Source organism: Ambystoma mexicanum, chromosome 14 (genome assembly GCF_040938575.1).
Source record: "Ambystoma mexicanum isolate Mex_15411 chromosome 14, UKY_AmexF1_1, whole genome shotgun sequence".
In the NCBI taxonomy this organism is placed as follows: Eukaryota; Metazoa; Chordata; class Amphibia; order Caudata; family Ambystomatidae; genus Ambystoma; species Ambystoma mexicanum.
In genome coordinates, this window is record NC_090940.1 from 551,138,241 (window position 1) to 551,154,094 (window position 15,854).

A 15,854-nucleotide genomic window follows, 5' to 3' on the forward strand; every position below is an offset into this window, starting at 1 on the left:
AACGCTGTTCCTTTATTTACACTTTCTTGTTAACGTAGAAAGCAACTTACATGCGGGAGATGTTGGGAAGACTCAAGAAAGCTTCTCTGGGTATGGTCCTCAGGTTTGTCTCCATGAATCGTCTGAAAAAGAAAACGAATAAAAATGAGTGGATCTATTGATTTCAGAATTTGGTATTGCAATTTGGTAGCATACTCGTCCTTTTTGCATAGACTTGCATAATATCCTGGCAGTTAAAGGGTTAAACTTCTTAGAATCAAGTGTTGTGTTAGCTATGGTGAAGCTAAGGAAGAAGCTGTCAGCTGTCACCTCATTTGGGCCCCTGCCCCCAAATGTCCCCTGCAGGACTAATTTCCGACCTCATGTGTTCCTGCCACTCACAAAGTATAGAAATACAGAAATAGTGTAAATAGAATTCAGTCTCGGGAGGATAGCTCAGGGGCAACGTGCTCGCCTTGGAAGCAAGACGACACAGCGCAAAACAGGTTCGATCCCTGGGTCCGTGCTTAGAAACCTCTGGGTATTAAGCGCGTTATAAATAACCTATCATATCATTGACCGGTGCCCCATGAGGACCCGTGCCACCAAAACCAACCCCACCAATGGGTTAGACCATGCATTTCAAGCTTGCAGTTTAGGAGAGAGCTGAAAACAGTGAGAAGATGAAAGGAGGAGCGTTCAAAGGAGGTGCACACTTAGCTTGTTGGCTCCATTGCTGGCAGTGGATGCTGGGGCGACTCCACGCCCCCATCCTCTCACGAGGCAGTTCTACTTCATGGGGGGGGGTACTACTGCATCACTAGAGTATCATACCTTTGCCCCTCGGGACCATGACCTCTCCATCGTGGGTTTCTCATCAACCCACAGTGAATACTGAATTAATAACTTGTTTTTTATATGGGGTTTTCTTTATAGTTTTGCAGTTTTTACAGTTTTGCTGTAAATAGGCTAAGTTCCCCCCTCCCCCAATCCAATAGGTTTCCTATTATCAACTACAGAAGTATGAAAGGCACAGGAAGTGTAGCAGGAATTTTAACTTTACATGCAGGTTTGTGTGTGTATTTGTATTTATTTTAATTTTGTATTGCGCTTCCTCCAAAGCGCTGAACATAAATATATACAGTACCATTTATGAGGACTTTGCATAGTTAAATCAAGGAGTTAACATGTTAAAGTGGTCTTCAAGACGAAAGGGATCAAGTTCGTGGGAGTTTGTTCCCGTGCTTCAGGGCTAAGAGAGAAAAGGACTGGACACTGGAGAGACAGCCAGGACGAATTGCGATTGAAACCTAGGAGCGGGGGGGGGGGCGCTGTTAAGCAGCCAGCAAGAAGGCTGCCTAGCTTCCAAGCTCTGTGACCCACAGACCACAATCTGCCTGCAACGGCGGAATCCTGCTACCTGTACCCCTAAAACTTACGCCTGATTGCCCCCTGATCGTTGGGCACACACTGTGAAAAAACCGCTGTTAGCGGTTCAACTGCAACCAAGATACGGCCATCTACACCGCCTGGCCGTGTAGGCCCATTGGGCACGCCTCCTGGAAACTGGCTGCCGATAAGCTGTGAGAACCCTGCTGAAGAGCCCCCCGGACGTGCAGCCGGGCGCTGCCGCGCGGGGATGGGGGACCGGACCGCTGATCGACGACACCAGCCGGAGCGCCTTCCACTCTGCCGGCGTGGGGCCTTGCTGACGGTGGGCGGCAACAGTATGTGTCTCCGGGGGGGAGATCTGGTGGCGCTGCCGTCTACATTGCTGCCTCACCTGGACCCCCACGAGCCCTTGTCTCATTGGTGGGGTGGCCGTGGCTCACCTCCCCCGTATCTCCAGCATCACCTACCGTCCTCTCTGGGCGCAGCGGTGGTCTGTGGCGGTTCACCCCGGCGATCCGGATCAGCTGTGGTGACGCTCACCCTGGCCCGGCCCCCCTGCGTGAGAGGCCCAGCGCTGTATAGTACGGCTGGGCACATATGAGCAAACCATTCTTCCCGGCTCTCCCCTGCGCGCTGACTGCCCGCTCCCGAGCTCTGCAGATTGGGAGCACAAAAGCCAACGAAGTGTGCAGCTGATACAGCAGGCGACTGCCCTTCATGGTCCCAAATTGACATCTCATGTGGCTGCCCCCCGCTCCAGAGGGTTCCTCATATCCATGTGCTGGGAATCTCCCACTGCAGAACTGTAACTTGCAGGGCGCCATAAAGGGGGGAATCACCCCCACTCTACCAACATACATAGCTGAGAACAACATCATCTCTTCGGCCCAGTGGTTCCCCCCACCCAACCCACTAACCGCTCATCGCCCAGCGAGCCCAAAAACACTTTAAAGTAATACTGGCTGCGCAGGAGCCCACCTGACTTTCCCCAGCTCTCTCCACCCACTGTGCCTGCGGCTACCAAGGAGCACCTGCTGAGTCCACCATTACACAGCCCCCCTGGCCAATCTTTGCCCATGGCTCCCCAGCTACCACTGCCCAGCCACAGGCTTTCCACCTCCAATCTGTCGGGGCAAATACCTGTACTACCAGACTCAAACCATCTACGCGCTGAACCCACTGGCCTGCTACAGCCCCCTCTACGGGACTCCGGGCCAGCGGTCACCACCAAACCTGTCAAGTTAGGTGCTGCTCCCCACCACAGCAATGTCCAACAGATTGCGTGGTGCTAGCAAGGTAGGCGCCATGGATAAGTTCACCAAGGCAGTGCCTAGGGCGGACCAGGCGTCGTCCTCCGCAGCACAGGAAGATGGCGATATCCTGCCAGACCCCCCGCAGCCTGACTTGGCTACAATGATGGAGTCCATGGCCAAAAACTTCGCAGCTTTCCATGAAAAACTGGATGATATCAACGCGAATGTTGCCTCCTTAAGAGCTAAACTCAACCAACATGGGGCCAGGATCACTGTGGCAGAGCAAAGAATAGGAACCAATGAGGACAATGTTCATACCCTACAAAACACAGTCACTTAGCTCGTCCGTGACATGAAGCAGGTCAAAGCTAAGTGTGATGACTTTGAATCGAGGTTGCGAAGAAATAACATTCGCATAGTGGGGGTTCCTGAATCGGCTCTAAAGGGTCGTATGGAACTTGCGGTCAAACAACTTCTCAAAGACCTCCTTGATAACCCCGAGCTGTCACCATTCTTCACAGTTGAAAGAGCACATCGCTTACTGGCACCCCGGCCTAAACCAGGAGACTTCCCCAGACCAATAATTGCAAAACTGCTAAGCTACAAGGACAGAGACCACATACTCCGCCTGGCCAGAGAGAAGGGGGAACTAAGGTTGGACTCACAAATCATTAGGATTTTCCCTGGCTTTTCGGTGGGGGTGCAGATGGAGCGACGCCAATTCGGAGGTGTGAAAAAAATGCTAAGAGATAGGAAAATCAAGTGTGCGATGCTCTTCCCGGCTCGCCTAAAATTCACTTACTGAAACAAACTGTACTTTTTTACGCTCCCAGACGAGGCAGTCAAATTCATCGAGGCACAAATCCCACTAGTGGATCTCCCAGAGGAACCTATGGACGACGACTAATACCAGGGCTCCAAGGCCCCTACTGTATACCCCACCTGCCCTGGCCAATCTATGGACTGCCCCCCCCAGTGGGTTAGCTGGTCCCCCCTTCTCCACCATACTCTGGGCCTAACATAGCCCCAACATCAGCATCTCAAGAGCGCAACCTTTGGAAGGGGATAAATCCTTAATGCGCCTGATTATAACACCACACACTGGGCCGACCCTCGACAGCCAAGCCTTACTGTTATACACCGGCCTATGGCAGTATCTGCTTAGATCAGGCTACTTAAGAACATGTTTGTCTTTTTTTGTAACCTAAGTTCCATCAGCCATTCTAAAGATTATCTATGTTTCATCATAATATGCATTAACAAATGTGGGTTAGATGGCAGCGGCAGCCCCCACTGCAGCTGCAATGCCTTCTAAGGCGGAGTGTTTATGTTAAAGCCCCGGTTGGGCTATTGGTCAAGCGTCGCCAAGTTGGGGATTGCATGCAGTTGGTTGCTCCGGGGGTGGATACTATCACACTGCTAGTTTTTACCGGATGGTGGGGGGTGGGGAAGTTGGGGAATGTTACACAAAAAGCAGCAGGAAGGCAATGGCAGGTTTCAAAGAAAGGCGTGTTCACGCCACCGCAGCACACATGGCTGAAGACAGAGACAGATCCTATACTTGGGATGTTCCATAACTTGTCAGCATGGCTATTAAAATGATGACATGGAACGTTCAGGGATTGACGAATTTCACAAAGTCCCGTAGGATCATGGAATATGCACAAAGACATGGGATCAAGGTACTCCTATTGCAGGAGACACACGCTCTGAAACTCCTATCATCAAACCTAGCACAGACCTGGGGCCCCAAACGATTCTATACCCAATACTCCACTCAAGCCAGGGGAGCCCCTACTCTCATCCACAAATCGGTAAAATTCACACTCCACACATCCCACATTGACACAGAAGGCAGATATGTCATTCTCCACTGCACTCTAGCTAACGAGGAATGCTTGCTCGTAAACTCATATGGGCCCAACACTGATTCCCCTGAATTTATAGACGCAGTGGCCGCTATCCTCATGAGATATGTGTAAGTCCCCATTATATGGGGAGGAGACATGAATCTTATACTTGACAACATCCTGGATAGAACAACCTCTACCCATAGGGTCACGTCTCGAGCCGGCAAGCGACTCCATACACACACGAGTTCCCTAAATCTACACGATGTGTGGAGAACGCTCCATCCCCAAGAAAGAGATTATACTTTCTACTCATCAGTACACAATAGCTCCTCAAGAATAGACATGTTCCTAGTGTCGGGCAGCCAGGTGGGCAGGGTTTCGGATGTCAAGATCCTCGCACGCAATACCCTGGCCGTCCAACCCACCTGCCGCTTTAAATCTGATGCTCTATCTGACATTGTCTTTAAAGCTGAGATCCTATCGGACATAAACACGTTTTTTGAGAATAACAACACGCTGGACACACCCGAGGGGACCCGCTGGGAGGCATTTAAAGTATACATCAGAGGGATGTGCATCCCTAGGGAGGCGGGGGTTCTCAAAGCCATAAGGCAGGCCCTAAACAACTCTGAAACTAAGCTCAAAACCCTAGAACAAGAACAGGCTTCCGCACCAGCTCCGGCAACCCTAGCAAAGATTAGAACAGAACTAGAACTATTTGAATCTCACGCCCTGAGCGAGGTCCGGTACTATGCTCGCCCCGTGGCTGCCCGAAGGTATGGTGAGGGAGACAGATTGAAGAACCCTGGCTAAATTAGTGCGCACGGAGGGAGGTAGGACCTGAATAGATAGCATTCTAGATGTACAGGGCTTACGACACTGATCTGACCAAGCCATCATTGACACCTTCGCTAGCTTTTATGCCAATCTTTATGGCCCCCACCAGAACACACAGCCCATGACCTACACAATCTGCTAGAACGCATTCCTATGACCCTCATCTCCCAAAGCACCAAGGAACAACTCGAGGCCCCGTTCACCTTAGATGAGATAGTCCAAGTAATTTCAGACCTCCCAAAGAACAAGGCCCCGGGCCCCTATGGGCTCACATCTGAGTTCTACCAGGAACATGTTGCCATTTTAGCTCCCATATTGTACGGGGTCTGGACCGAATCACTCCGGTTAGCCACCCTCCCTCCCTCCTTAAGGGAAGCCCTAATAACCATCCTCCCCAAACCAAGGAAACCCCCAGACGAATGTGGGTCCTACAGGCCCTTATCGCTCATCAACACAGACATGAAAATCTTTGCTAAAATTATAACGAACAGGTTCCTCCCATTCATGCTCCATCTGGTCCACGCAGAACAAAGTGGATTTGTTCCCGGTCGCTCAACTGCACTTAATATCTGCCGTCTATTTAATGTGATGTCCAGAGTTGACCCGAAGGCTGACGCAGTGGCGGTCACACTAGACACCCAGAAGGCATTCGACATGGTCTCATGGCAGTACTTGTGGGCCGTGCTGGGAAAAATGGGAGTAGGACCAAATATGATCTCCTATATAAAACTACTATATACAGGACCAATGGCCAGGGTGCTAGTCAACTCCATCATCTCCTCTCCCTTTGCGATACACAGGGGTACCCGTCAGGGATATCCGTTCTCCCCCATCCTTTTTGCGGTCGCCAATAAAACCCATGGCGGACCACGTCAGGGATCGACACACCCGCAAAGGTATACGCCTACATGACACACCGGAAATCATCTCACTGTATGCTGATGATGTACTCCTATATGTCAGAAACCCCCCCCACATACCTAGACCCGATCATCCGAGACATAACCAAAGTAGGCACGTACTTTGGTTTCACCATCAACTATTCTAAATCAGAAATATTCCCTCTCACTGCGGCAACCCCGCAACCGTCATGTGAATTCCCCCTACATTGGTCCCCAGGTGGCATCAGGTACCTCGGGGTGCAAGTGTCACTAACCAAAGCCTCCTTACTGGCGGATAACTACGAGACAACGGCACAGCTCATTGAATCCAAGATGCTCAAATGGCGCAACCTACCATTGTCCCTTGCGGGCAGATTGTCCCTAATAAAAATGATTGTGGTCCCCAAGCTCCTCTATATCTTTGCCAACGTACCAGTGTGGCCCGGGAAGTATTACTTCAAGAGGCTCCACTCGGCGTGCGCCCAATTTCTCTGGCACTCCGGAGGTGTCCGCAAGAAGTGGCAACATACGACCCTACCCTATGAAAAAGGGGGGTTCACAGCCCCAGATCTAACACTATACTGGATCGCGGCACAGGCCCAACACGGCATACACTGGTACACACACCTGAATTCGCCCCCTCACGCCAAATTAGAGAAACTGGCAGGTGACGGGACCAACATCATGACCTTATTACTACACCGCACATTCCAGACAGACGCCCTGTCAGACCCTGTGGCCACCACGATCAGAGCATGGAAAAGTATTCTGCACTCGAAACAAGAGTATTGCCCATACTATAAATGGCTTCCCATATGGCAATTTCCTGGACTCTCCCCCACATACGACCAGCATTTCTTGCGACACTGGGAGGACGTGGGCTACCGAGCACTGACTGACCTATACCCCAACGGTAAATTTATCACCCCTCAAACATGGCGGTCCGAATACTCCAATTCAGTGCTTGAGCTACTACAATACATCAGGCTAAGAGCGGCGGTCCCTGAAATGTGGCCCTCCTACCCAGACGAGCCCCCAGACTCACCAGAACTCCAATACGTAGCAAACTCCACAGGCGGCAAGGGCATAATATCTTCTCTGTATAAAATGCGCTGGGAAAATTAGAGGATACATCCCTCAAACCACGGGAAGCATGGGCCAGGGAGCTGGAAATGGAAATCACTGTAGAGATGTGAACAAAATGTGTGCACACACGTGCAAAGTCTCCCTTAGCGCTAGATTCCGTTGCATACAATATAAACTCCTTAACAGGCTTTATTATACACCACATAGAGTAGCGGAATTCACACACACCCCGACTCACACATGCCCGAAATGTAAATCTGAAGAGGCAGATCATATACATATGTTTTGGTGCTGTACTGCGCTAAATGCGTTTTGGATGGAAGTGACGAAAGCGCTCTGAGATGATATTGTCCCCAGTGGACCATGACCCATTAGCCTTGTTGTTCGGAATATGGGCGGGAGAAAATGCAAAAAAAATGTAAACCTTTTTAAATGCACGTGCTATTGTCGCCAAAAGATGTATATTACAATGTTGGAAGCGCCGCTCCCCCCCCCCCACCCTTGAGATGTGGTTGAAAGACCTCACTTGGGTACAAATGTGTGAAGAAGAGTATATTGGATCATTACCCATGTCATCCCACACAAAAAATGTGTGGACCGAATTCTACAGTTATCTGAACAACAGAGACAAGGTTGAGTGGAGCTCCACCCCCCCCCCCACCCGCCAGGTCCGCCCACGCACCATAAGTACTGAGCACTTTGCGCGCCTTCGTGCTGTCAATCCTCCCCCCTCCCCAATCTGAGCTGCTTGAAATAGTGCATGATGTAATGCCTAAATGTGATATTGTGATGCTTGTTTATCTCTGTATAATATATGCTGTACCTGTCTTAACTTTCTGCCAATAAACAAAAGTAAAAAAAAAAAAAAAAGAAACCTAGGAGCGCAGGTAGGAGACCATAAGGATATGAAGAAAGCGAGGTCAGGCTGAGCTAGTCCTTGAAGACACTTAAAAATATTACAGATGAAATGAAAAATAAAACCGGGCTCAAAAGACAGCCAGTGGAGCATATGTAATGAGGTGTGTTGTGATGAACTGCGGGATTTTGTCCCTTCTTCCCAAGTGGGCGTCCCCCCATGTGAGTTTTGGGAGGTGAGCCCGCTCCACAATACCCTCCCTAGGGGTAGAGGCAAGTGGGACCTCACGGGGAGAGACTCCCCCTTTGGGAATTAGGACTAGCATTCCAATGAGGTACTCCCTAAAACGCATCTCAACAATACCGCTGAGAACAATTGCTATAGAAACATGTATGAAGAAGAAACCAGAATGTGCTACTGTCACCCAGAAACTACAACTATGTCTTCAAACAAAATATCACATTCAACTGGGACAAAGAGTTTGAGAGATGGAGGAAGAGAGAAGCCATGCGAGAGGGGAAGAGGAAGACCCAGACGTACGCCGGGGAAGTCCGAAGCATAAGTCACGAATGATTTGGGAGGAGAATGCCGAAGAGAAAAGCCAGTGAGTAACAAAACTGGGCTGCTGCCTGCTGCAGAGAGATAGTTGGACGCACAGCGTCCTGTGACTAGCAAGGAACATGAAGCCGAATCAGACGTGCAGGGCTTCACCTGGAGGAGAGCGACAAAAGTAGTCAGACGCAGAGCGTCCTGGGGTCGAGAGAGAGAGAGCGAGACACTGATGGTGGTCGCATGACCAGGAAAGACTCATGGTTGACCAGGATGTCCCCAAAACAATGCTGAAACCTCTACGCAGACGGAGACACTGAACCTAACGGTACAGGAAGTTCTATACGACCATCCTCGACAACGGCATGAGAGAGGAAGCATTACAGGAGCAAGAGAGAACGCTGATGGTAGAGGGAGCAGACCCCTGGCAACTAGAAGCTCCAGTGACATTACCCCTAGGAGCCCCAGGTAACAGGGAGTCTGGGAGACCCAGGACGGGAACAGATTATCCTTAAACGACTGATCATACTTGTCCCAGTCAAAGTAAAGAGACTGTGATACTTAAAACCAGAGGAGTGAATGAGAATTGTGTCGGACCAATCATACTCGTCCTAGTCAAAGTTGAGAGTTTCTCGGGAGGATAGTTCAGGGGCAATGCGCTCGCCTTGGAAGCAAGACGGCGCAGAGCAACACATGTTCAATCCCTGGGTCTATGCTTAGAAACCTCTGGGTATTAAGTGCGTTTATAGATAACCAATTATAAAGAGACGGTGCTACTTAAACCCAGAGGAGTGCATGAGAATCGTTACTGTACCGATCATACTCATCCCAGTCAAAATAATGACTGTGACACTTAAACAAAAAGGAGGGAATGAAAATAATCATTATCGGACCAATCTTACTCGTCTCAGTCAAGATAAGGAATCCAAATAGTGAAACCTCAAGAAGTGAATGAGCGTGAACACTGGAATACTCAGTCTTGTATCAGTAAAGACAGAAAGTAAGATAGAAGGAGAGGGTTACAAATGTTGGATAACTTCACTGTGGAAAGAGAGAACAAATCTCTGCAGAGAAAATCAAGAGGAGAGTAACAGAATACAAAATGGTAACCACCAAGGAAAGGCGAAGCCAAGCAAATTCTTGAACTAATAGGATGAACTGGGAGGATAGCTCAGTGGCAACGTACTCGCCTTGGAAGGAAGACAACACAAAGCAGTACAGGTTCGATCCCCGGGTCCGCGCTTAGAAACCTCAGGGTATTTAAGCACATTATAAATACGCAACTAAGACAAACAATTCCTGTAACAGCGCCTCGATGCCCGCGGGCTGTGTGAGCGCTTTAAAAATGCAAAAAATAAAATAAAATAAATAAACTGATCAACAGTCGCCAGAAACAATCTGAAACGTAACTATCGAACCAGAAGTTTGCAAGAAGAAAAAAAAAACTACAGGAGAAGGCAGTCATTCTCCTGTCTGTAGTTGTTATTACAGTGGTAGGGTCAGTTAGGTGCAGTTTGGACAGTGAACAGATTTTGTTAAGACATTTACTGATGACTGACAAGCACCTTAGCTCGTTTGTTAGGTAGGGACGCCTTATAGCATAGGCAAAGTTAGCCTTTTTTCCTAAAAGGCTGTCTTCTCTCCAACAGCCTCATCAGTGTAGTGCCTATGAGGCCGATTCATGGAATTATTTGCGCTGAAAATCGCAGATTTGCACACCTTTCTTCATGCGAAACCCTGTTAGTTAATTCATGGAAACGACTGTGCAGCACTTTTTCGTAATTTGCGGGGACTTTGCGCAGGCTCAGCACGACTCTGCTAGCAGTCGAGGGCCTTGTGCGAGACACCACGCAGAGCGTGGCTGAGGCCTATGCAGAGGGCGGATTAGGGGGCGGAACTCGGAAAATTAGGAATAACAATGCAGAAAGTGGGCGTTACGAGGGATGGGCCGCAGCCAGTCCATAGCACGCCCACAAATGCGCACAACAAAGCATAATCATGGATGTGACCGTGCAACCTCTCGCCTGCGAAAAAATACCCACGCAAATCTCTCCAACTCTCCTCCGCCCGAAGGTAGGCGTAAGAAAATGTGCGCATAGCAATCCCAGTTCTGTGACCCAGAAAGTCTTCCTCTTCCTCTGTGTCTCAGGCACTCGTACCTGGTAGTCTTCCCTTTTATCCGAAGGTCTCATCCCAGGTTATCTTCCTCTTTGTCCCGCATCCTCTTCGAGCCGATTCATCTTCACCTTCTTCCTCGAGATGCAGGCCAGCAATGTTTGAAGGGTGCGTGTATTCGCACCTGGGACAGCATGCAAAGGTAGCTTTTCTGGCTGTTTTTGCCTTGCGTGTGTGTGTGTTGGGGCGTTCCGGCCACGATTTGCATATACGGTTACTTTGAGCCAAAAATTCAATGAATACGGGCAGCACGCATTTTTTATTCTGCGCGCAGGCTCGCGCAGTGTCGTTTTCAGCACGCTGCCTTTGCGGGACAAATGCACACTTTTCCATGAATCGGGCCCTTTGGCTTTTCTATGGGGATGGGATAGGTATTTGCCACGCACTGCCATAATGGTACAACCTGGCCATAAGATCGCAACAGCTGGAAATGATGTGAGCACCTGAGCATATGATAGCAGTGCCTGGCAAATGCTTATCTAATTCCTCTACACAAGCCAAAACTGTTGCTTTTGCCAGTACTTGTCAGTTTTGGCTAATATGGTGCCACCTATAAGTTGAAATGATTGCATTAGAGTACAGCTAGTGAGAAATGTAATATGAGAAGGGACAAAAAGCGTCTAGGTGTTGTTTGCCCACCCATTGACTGCCCATGGCCATGTTAATTTCTATGGCCATTCCCACCCGCTTCATGCCCCTCCCCACACAAAACACCACCCCTGAGATCTTGATGTGCTAGCTTGATCAATCATTACCATCAAACTGTGTGCTCAAAGTGCCTGCTAGTGTTTTTTCACAGCAGTCTTCTGAGAGTTACTGACTTGACTGCAGCTGTCAATGCGAGACTGGTGTAATAAAAAGGTCTTAACCGGGTCTGCCTTCAGCCACTCAATGAATAAGCACTGTGAGTGCCTGTCACCGCAGTCCTGCTAAAAACGAGTCTTAATTCCAACAATTTTAGCATATGTATTAGTAATTTGCCAGCTACTGCTACTATTTGGCTATATATTTCTCGCACCATTTTGCAGCTGCTGCATCGATGGCCAGTTAATACCACTATGGCAGTGCCTGGAAAATGTTTTTCCCTTGCGTACACAAAAGCCAAAACTGTTAGCATTGCCAATGCTTGTTTTTAACATGACTTTAGTGCAAGGGACAAATATAAAGACACATACTGCTTAAGTGACTGAACACACACTTGATGAAGACATTTTGATTACACGAGTAGCACATTTGCAGCCGCAATTAAGCCATTAACTCTAAGAACGCTGCTCAGGGATAAACCTGGCAGGCCTTATACAGCACTAAGTTTGATGTTTTGGCTTGACAGCAGAGCTCAGAGGGATCCCAGGAAGGGGGCGGGGGGTTGTGTTTGATAAAGGCAGGTAGCGGGTAGGAATGGTCATACCGATTGACCTGGTCATGGGCAGTCAATAGGTGGGTGCATAACCCAACAACACTCACAGTGTGTTCATTCTCACAGCCCATCTCTTTCCAACATGTACACTAAAGCAAAAGCTTTGATTTATATGTAATAGCCAAAACAAAAAATGAGAGGGCCGTTCTACAGCATATGGTGAGAAGCCCCTGTTATTACTGCCACCCAGATGCATAAAAAAGGCCCATGGTCCAACTGGCGGTCCCTGAATAGTGGAAAGGCGCCACCAGCATTGGGTATCGCTATAGGAAGCCATTATACCCGGCCTCATTGAAATGGAGCGAGGAGTTCAGGAAGACAACACGGCCTTTCAACTGAGGATTAAATGCATCCTTGCATCGTCCCTGCACAGAAGTGTCTGCAAGGGTGCAGGCTGCACCAACATGGCAAGCCCCAATAACATAACCGAACATAATGCGAATGTCTAAAACATTAACACTAACGGGGGGACCTGCAACTTGCCAGCGACAATGGTTCTTCCCACAATCCATTTTCGATTCGCTGCTGTCTCTTCTGCACTCCTGCATTCATGTCAGTGCCCTATACAAATAAGCTGCCTATAACAAACTAGCCAAAAGGTGAAAATAAATGTGCCACGCCAGAGCAAGGTCCTGCTGGAGGTGCAGGCGCATCGCATACTTGCCATTACAGCGCCTTGTTTCACTGAACTGTGTTGCTTCCCAGCCAGGCTGGTGCAGCATAAGATCCAATACATACAACACTTGTGCACCCATAGTTAATTTCACATTCTTATTGTTCATGGCCTTGTAAGAATGACATTGTATTTTCCCTTGTTTCCTCCCTTGCCTTCAAAGTGCTTTGAAACACATTGTGTATGGGCGCTATATAAATAAACTATCATATCATATAATGCTGGCTCTGCCTGCAGCCTGCGATGAACCTCTGCAAGCTCCGGGCCTAGCCAACAACAAGCTGCTGGGTTCGAGCCTGTCCTTTGCACACTGTACGCACAGCTCTGCAGCATGCACTCAGCCCACTGAGCTACCATTTCTTTTTAAGTATTGGCTTCACCAAGGAGCAGACTACTCTGGATAAGATCTAGGGCTACATTAGCACAGGGGAATATTTACTATATTACACAGCAGTTATAAGGCATGAGAGCAGAGGAGTCCTTTCTGACCGGCCAGGCAGGGATGACCATGGGTTGTTTACAGAAGTTTTAGAGGGGTTGGTAGGGTGAGGGATCCTCATGGTTGGACCAGGGCAGAGAGGAAATGGGAATCCACGGTGGAAGCAGCGCTCAGTTAAGAGAGCAGAAGCACTTTTCCAACAGTATTGTTAGGTGCCAGTTTGGAGCAGGGGTCTGCAACTTGCCTCTCTCCAGATGAACTACGACTCCCATGATCTCTCCCCATTGACTATGCTGGCTAAGGCTGATGGGAGTTTTAGGCCAAGGCACCTGGAGAGCAGCAGACGCAGAAGTCTGGAGGACGTATGTTGCAGGACATATGTTGGAGTAAATGTGATGTGGCCTCTGGATGGGTTTATGAACTGGAGGGGGCACATCTGATTGACAGGGGAGGACATTCCATAATTTGGGGGGGCTGATGTAGAAGATGCCTGTGTGTAGGCCTCCTCAGTGTTGCCTTTTTGGCCTCCTGTCTCGCCAATGTTTGCCTCCTGTTCTTGCGTCTCTATCTCCAGGCCCGCCTAGGTCTCTCCAGAATTAATCACGCTTAACATTGTGTTCCCTGGCTTTGGGCTCAAGATGTGTGGCTAACTGCTGAGTGGCTAATAATTGCCTACTGTTGACTCCCCTGGAATGTGGAGATGCACAATTATCATGATAAGAATAGAAAGAGGACCGTCAGATACTCCGACTTCATGGTCCGGTTTCCACTCGAACGTACAAAAGTTTACAGCGCGTGCCCACCCAACGTCCCACGTATCCTTAGGATGACGTCACAAAGACATCAACAATGGGATCCATGGCAACATCAGTTGCCGCAAAGCAACATTTGTGCTGCATCAGAGTGGTATCCAATGAATATATAAAATGCTAACGCATGAACATTTCAATTTAAAACTTTTCCAAATTTCTTAGCCATGTCATCACTACATTTGTCTTGTAATTGTCTGTACTTGCTGATCCTTTCCTGGATGTATACCAATCCCACTTTTCCTTGATGTTTTCAGCCCAATAAACAGTCACCTTTGGTAGCTACTTAAACTTGTGCATGTATGTGTCTGTCTCCATGGGCAATATCACACCACACAAAACCTTTCAGATCTATTATACCTACTCCATACACTCTAGGTCTGGTATCTGTGTTGTGTAATGTATGTTTCGTTCCGCCCCATATCTCTCTGTTTTTGCCCTCTGATAAATCTGCTAATACCCTTGTGACGTTACCTGCTAATACTACGTGGAATACATTCTCCCTCATCATCATCGCCTACCTCCCCTACTATGTGAACCACCTTGTTAGCCCATTCCCATTTATTCTCCATCACCAAATTCTCACCAGTTTCTCCCACTGTGGTAGGCGTGTTATTTTTGCAAAACCTGGCAAAATGTCCACACTTCCTGCACGTGCCCCTCATTGCTGGGCATTCCTTACGATTCAAACTGTGTTTCTCAAACCCACAACGGGGACAATGTCCCTTTCTCCAACCGTGCTGATTACTGTTATTGTTCCCACTATACCTTTTAGCGCAAACCTTAGATGTTTCCTCCATACTTTGTCCATCCATATCCTCACTTTTCACCAACTGAACATTTTCTTTTCCCATTTTCATACTCGCCTCCTTAAGACACTTACTGGTGAGTTCACTACCCTTTGCAATGGCCAGCGCCTCCTGCACAGGAGGATGCTTTGCTTGCCAGAGCCTCTCTTGTATTTTGGAATTTGAAGCGTACATCATAAGTTGGTCTCTAATAGATTTGTCCTCTGTTCCACTAAATTCACATGACCTTAGTAACCCCCTTAAATCGGCAACAAAACCATCTACTGACTGCCCAACACCTTGTTTCCTCGAGAAAAATGTGTATCTTTCAAACACCACATTAACTTGTTTACCATATTTTGCTTCCCGTTTTCACACGGCTTTTCTGTACATACTTGCCCCATCTCCACTTCCCTCCCCCTGCCCATCACTCACTTTCACATCTGATAATTTTGTAATCACTCTCACAGCTTCGGCTCTTTCTTCTTTTTTTGAAGTGTAGCCCGGTGCTGTATTGGAGTGGTATCCACTATCCAATGAATATATAAAACGCTAAAGCGTGAACATTGAAGTTATATTCAAGGGAAAGAAGACCCCAAAAAGGGGTGTGTTGAGAGGCAAGTTACAACTGTCGGTTATTGGAACGGTTCCAACTGTCAAATATAGAACGTTGGTATGCGCACACTGACGTTGAAGGGGAAGGGGGTGATGAAGTGGGGAAGTTATTTACCTCTGATATTGAGGGACCTGAGAAGGGGGCAAACTCAAAGCAGATTCTATCGCCAGATTTAGAGCATGATGTCCTACTTCTGACAATATTGTAACGCTGACTTGTTTGCTGAATGAGGCAAGGAAGAAGGCAAACAC

At 48.4% G+C, this 15,854-nt stretch overlaps 1 protein-coding gene across 2 annotated transcripts in view; it reads right to left on the reverse strand.

Annotated features, from left to right (window-relative positions):
- Positions 1 to 15,854, reverse strand: part of TSHR (thyroid stimulating hormone receptor) — a 672,050-nt gene that overhangs the window by 214,531 nt on the left and 441,665 nt on the right. For both annotated transcript variants that reach the window (XM_069637860.1, XM_069637859.1), the window contains exon 2: positions 51 to 122. In XM_069637860.1, the coding sequence (XP_069493961.1) occupies positions 51 to 115 (65 nt within the window). In that variant the 5' untranslated portion in view covers positions 116 to 122. The remainder of the gene's footprint in view (positions 1 to 50; positions 123 to 15,854) is intronic.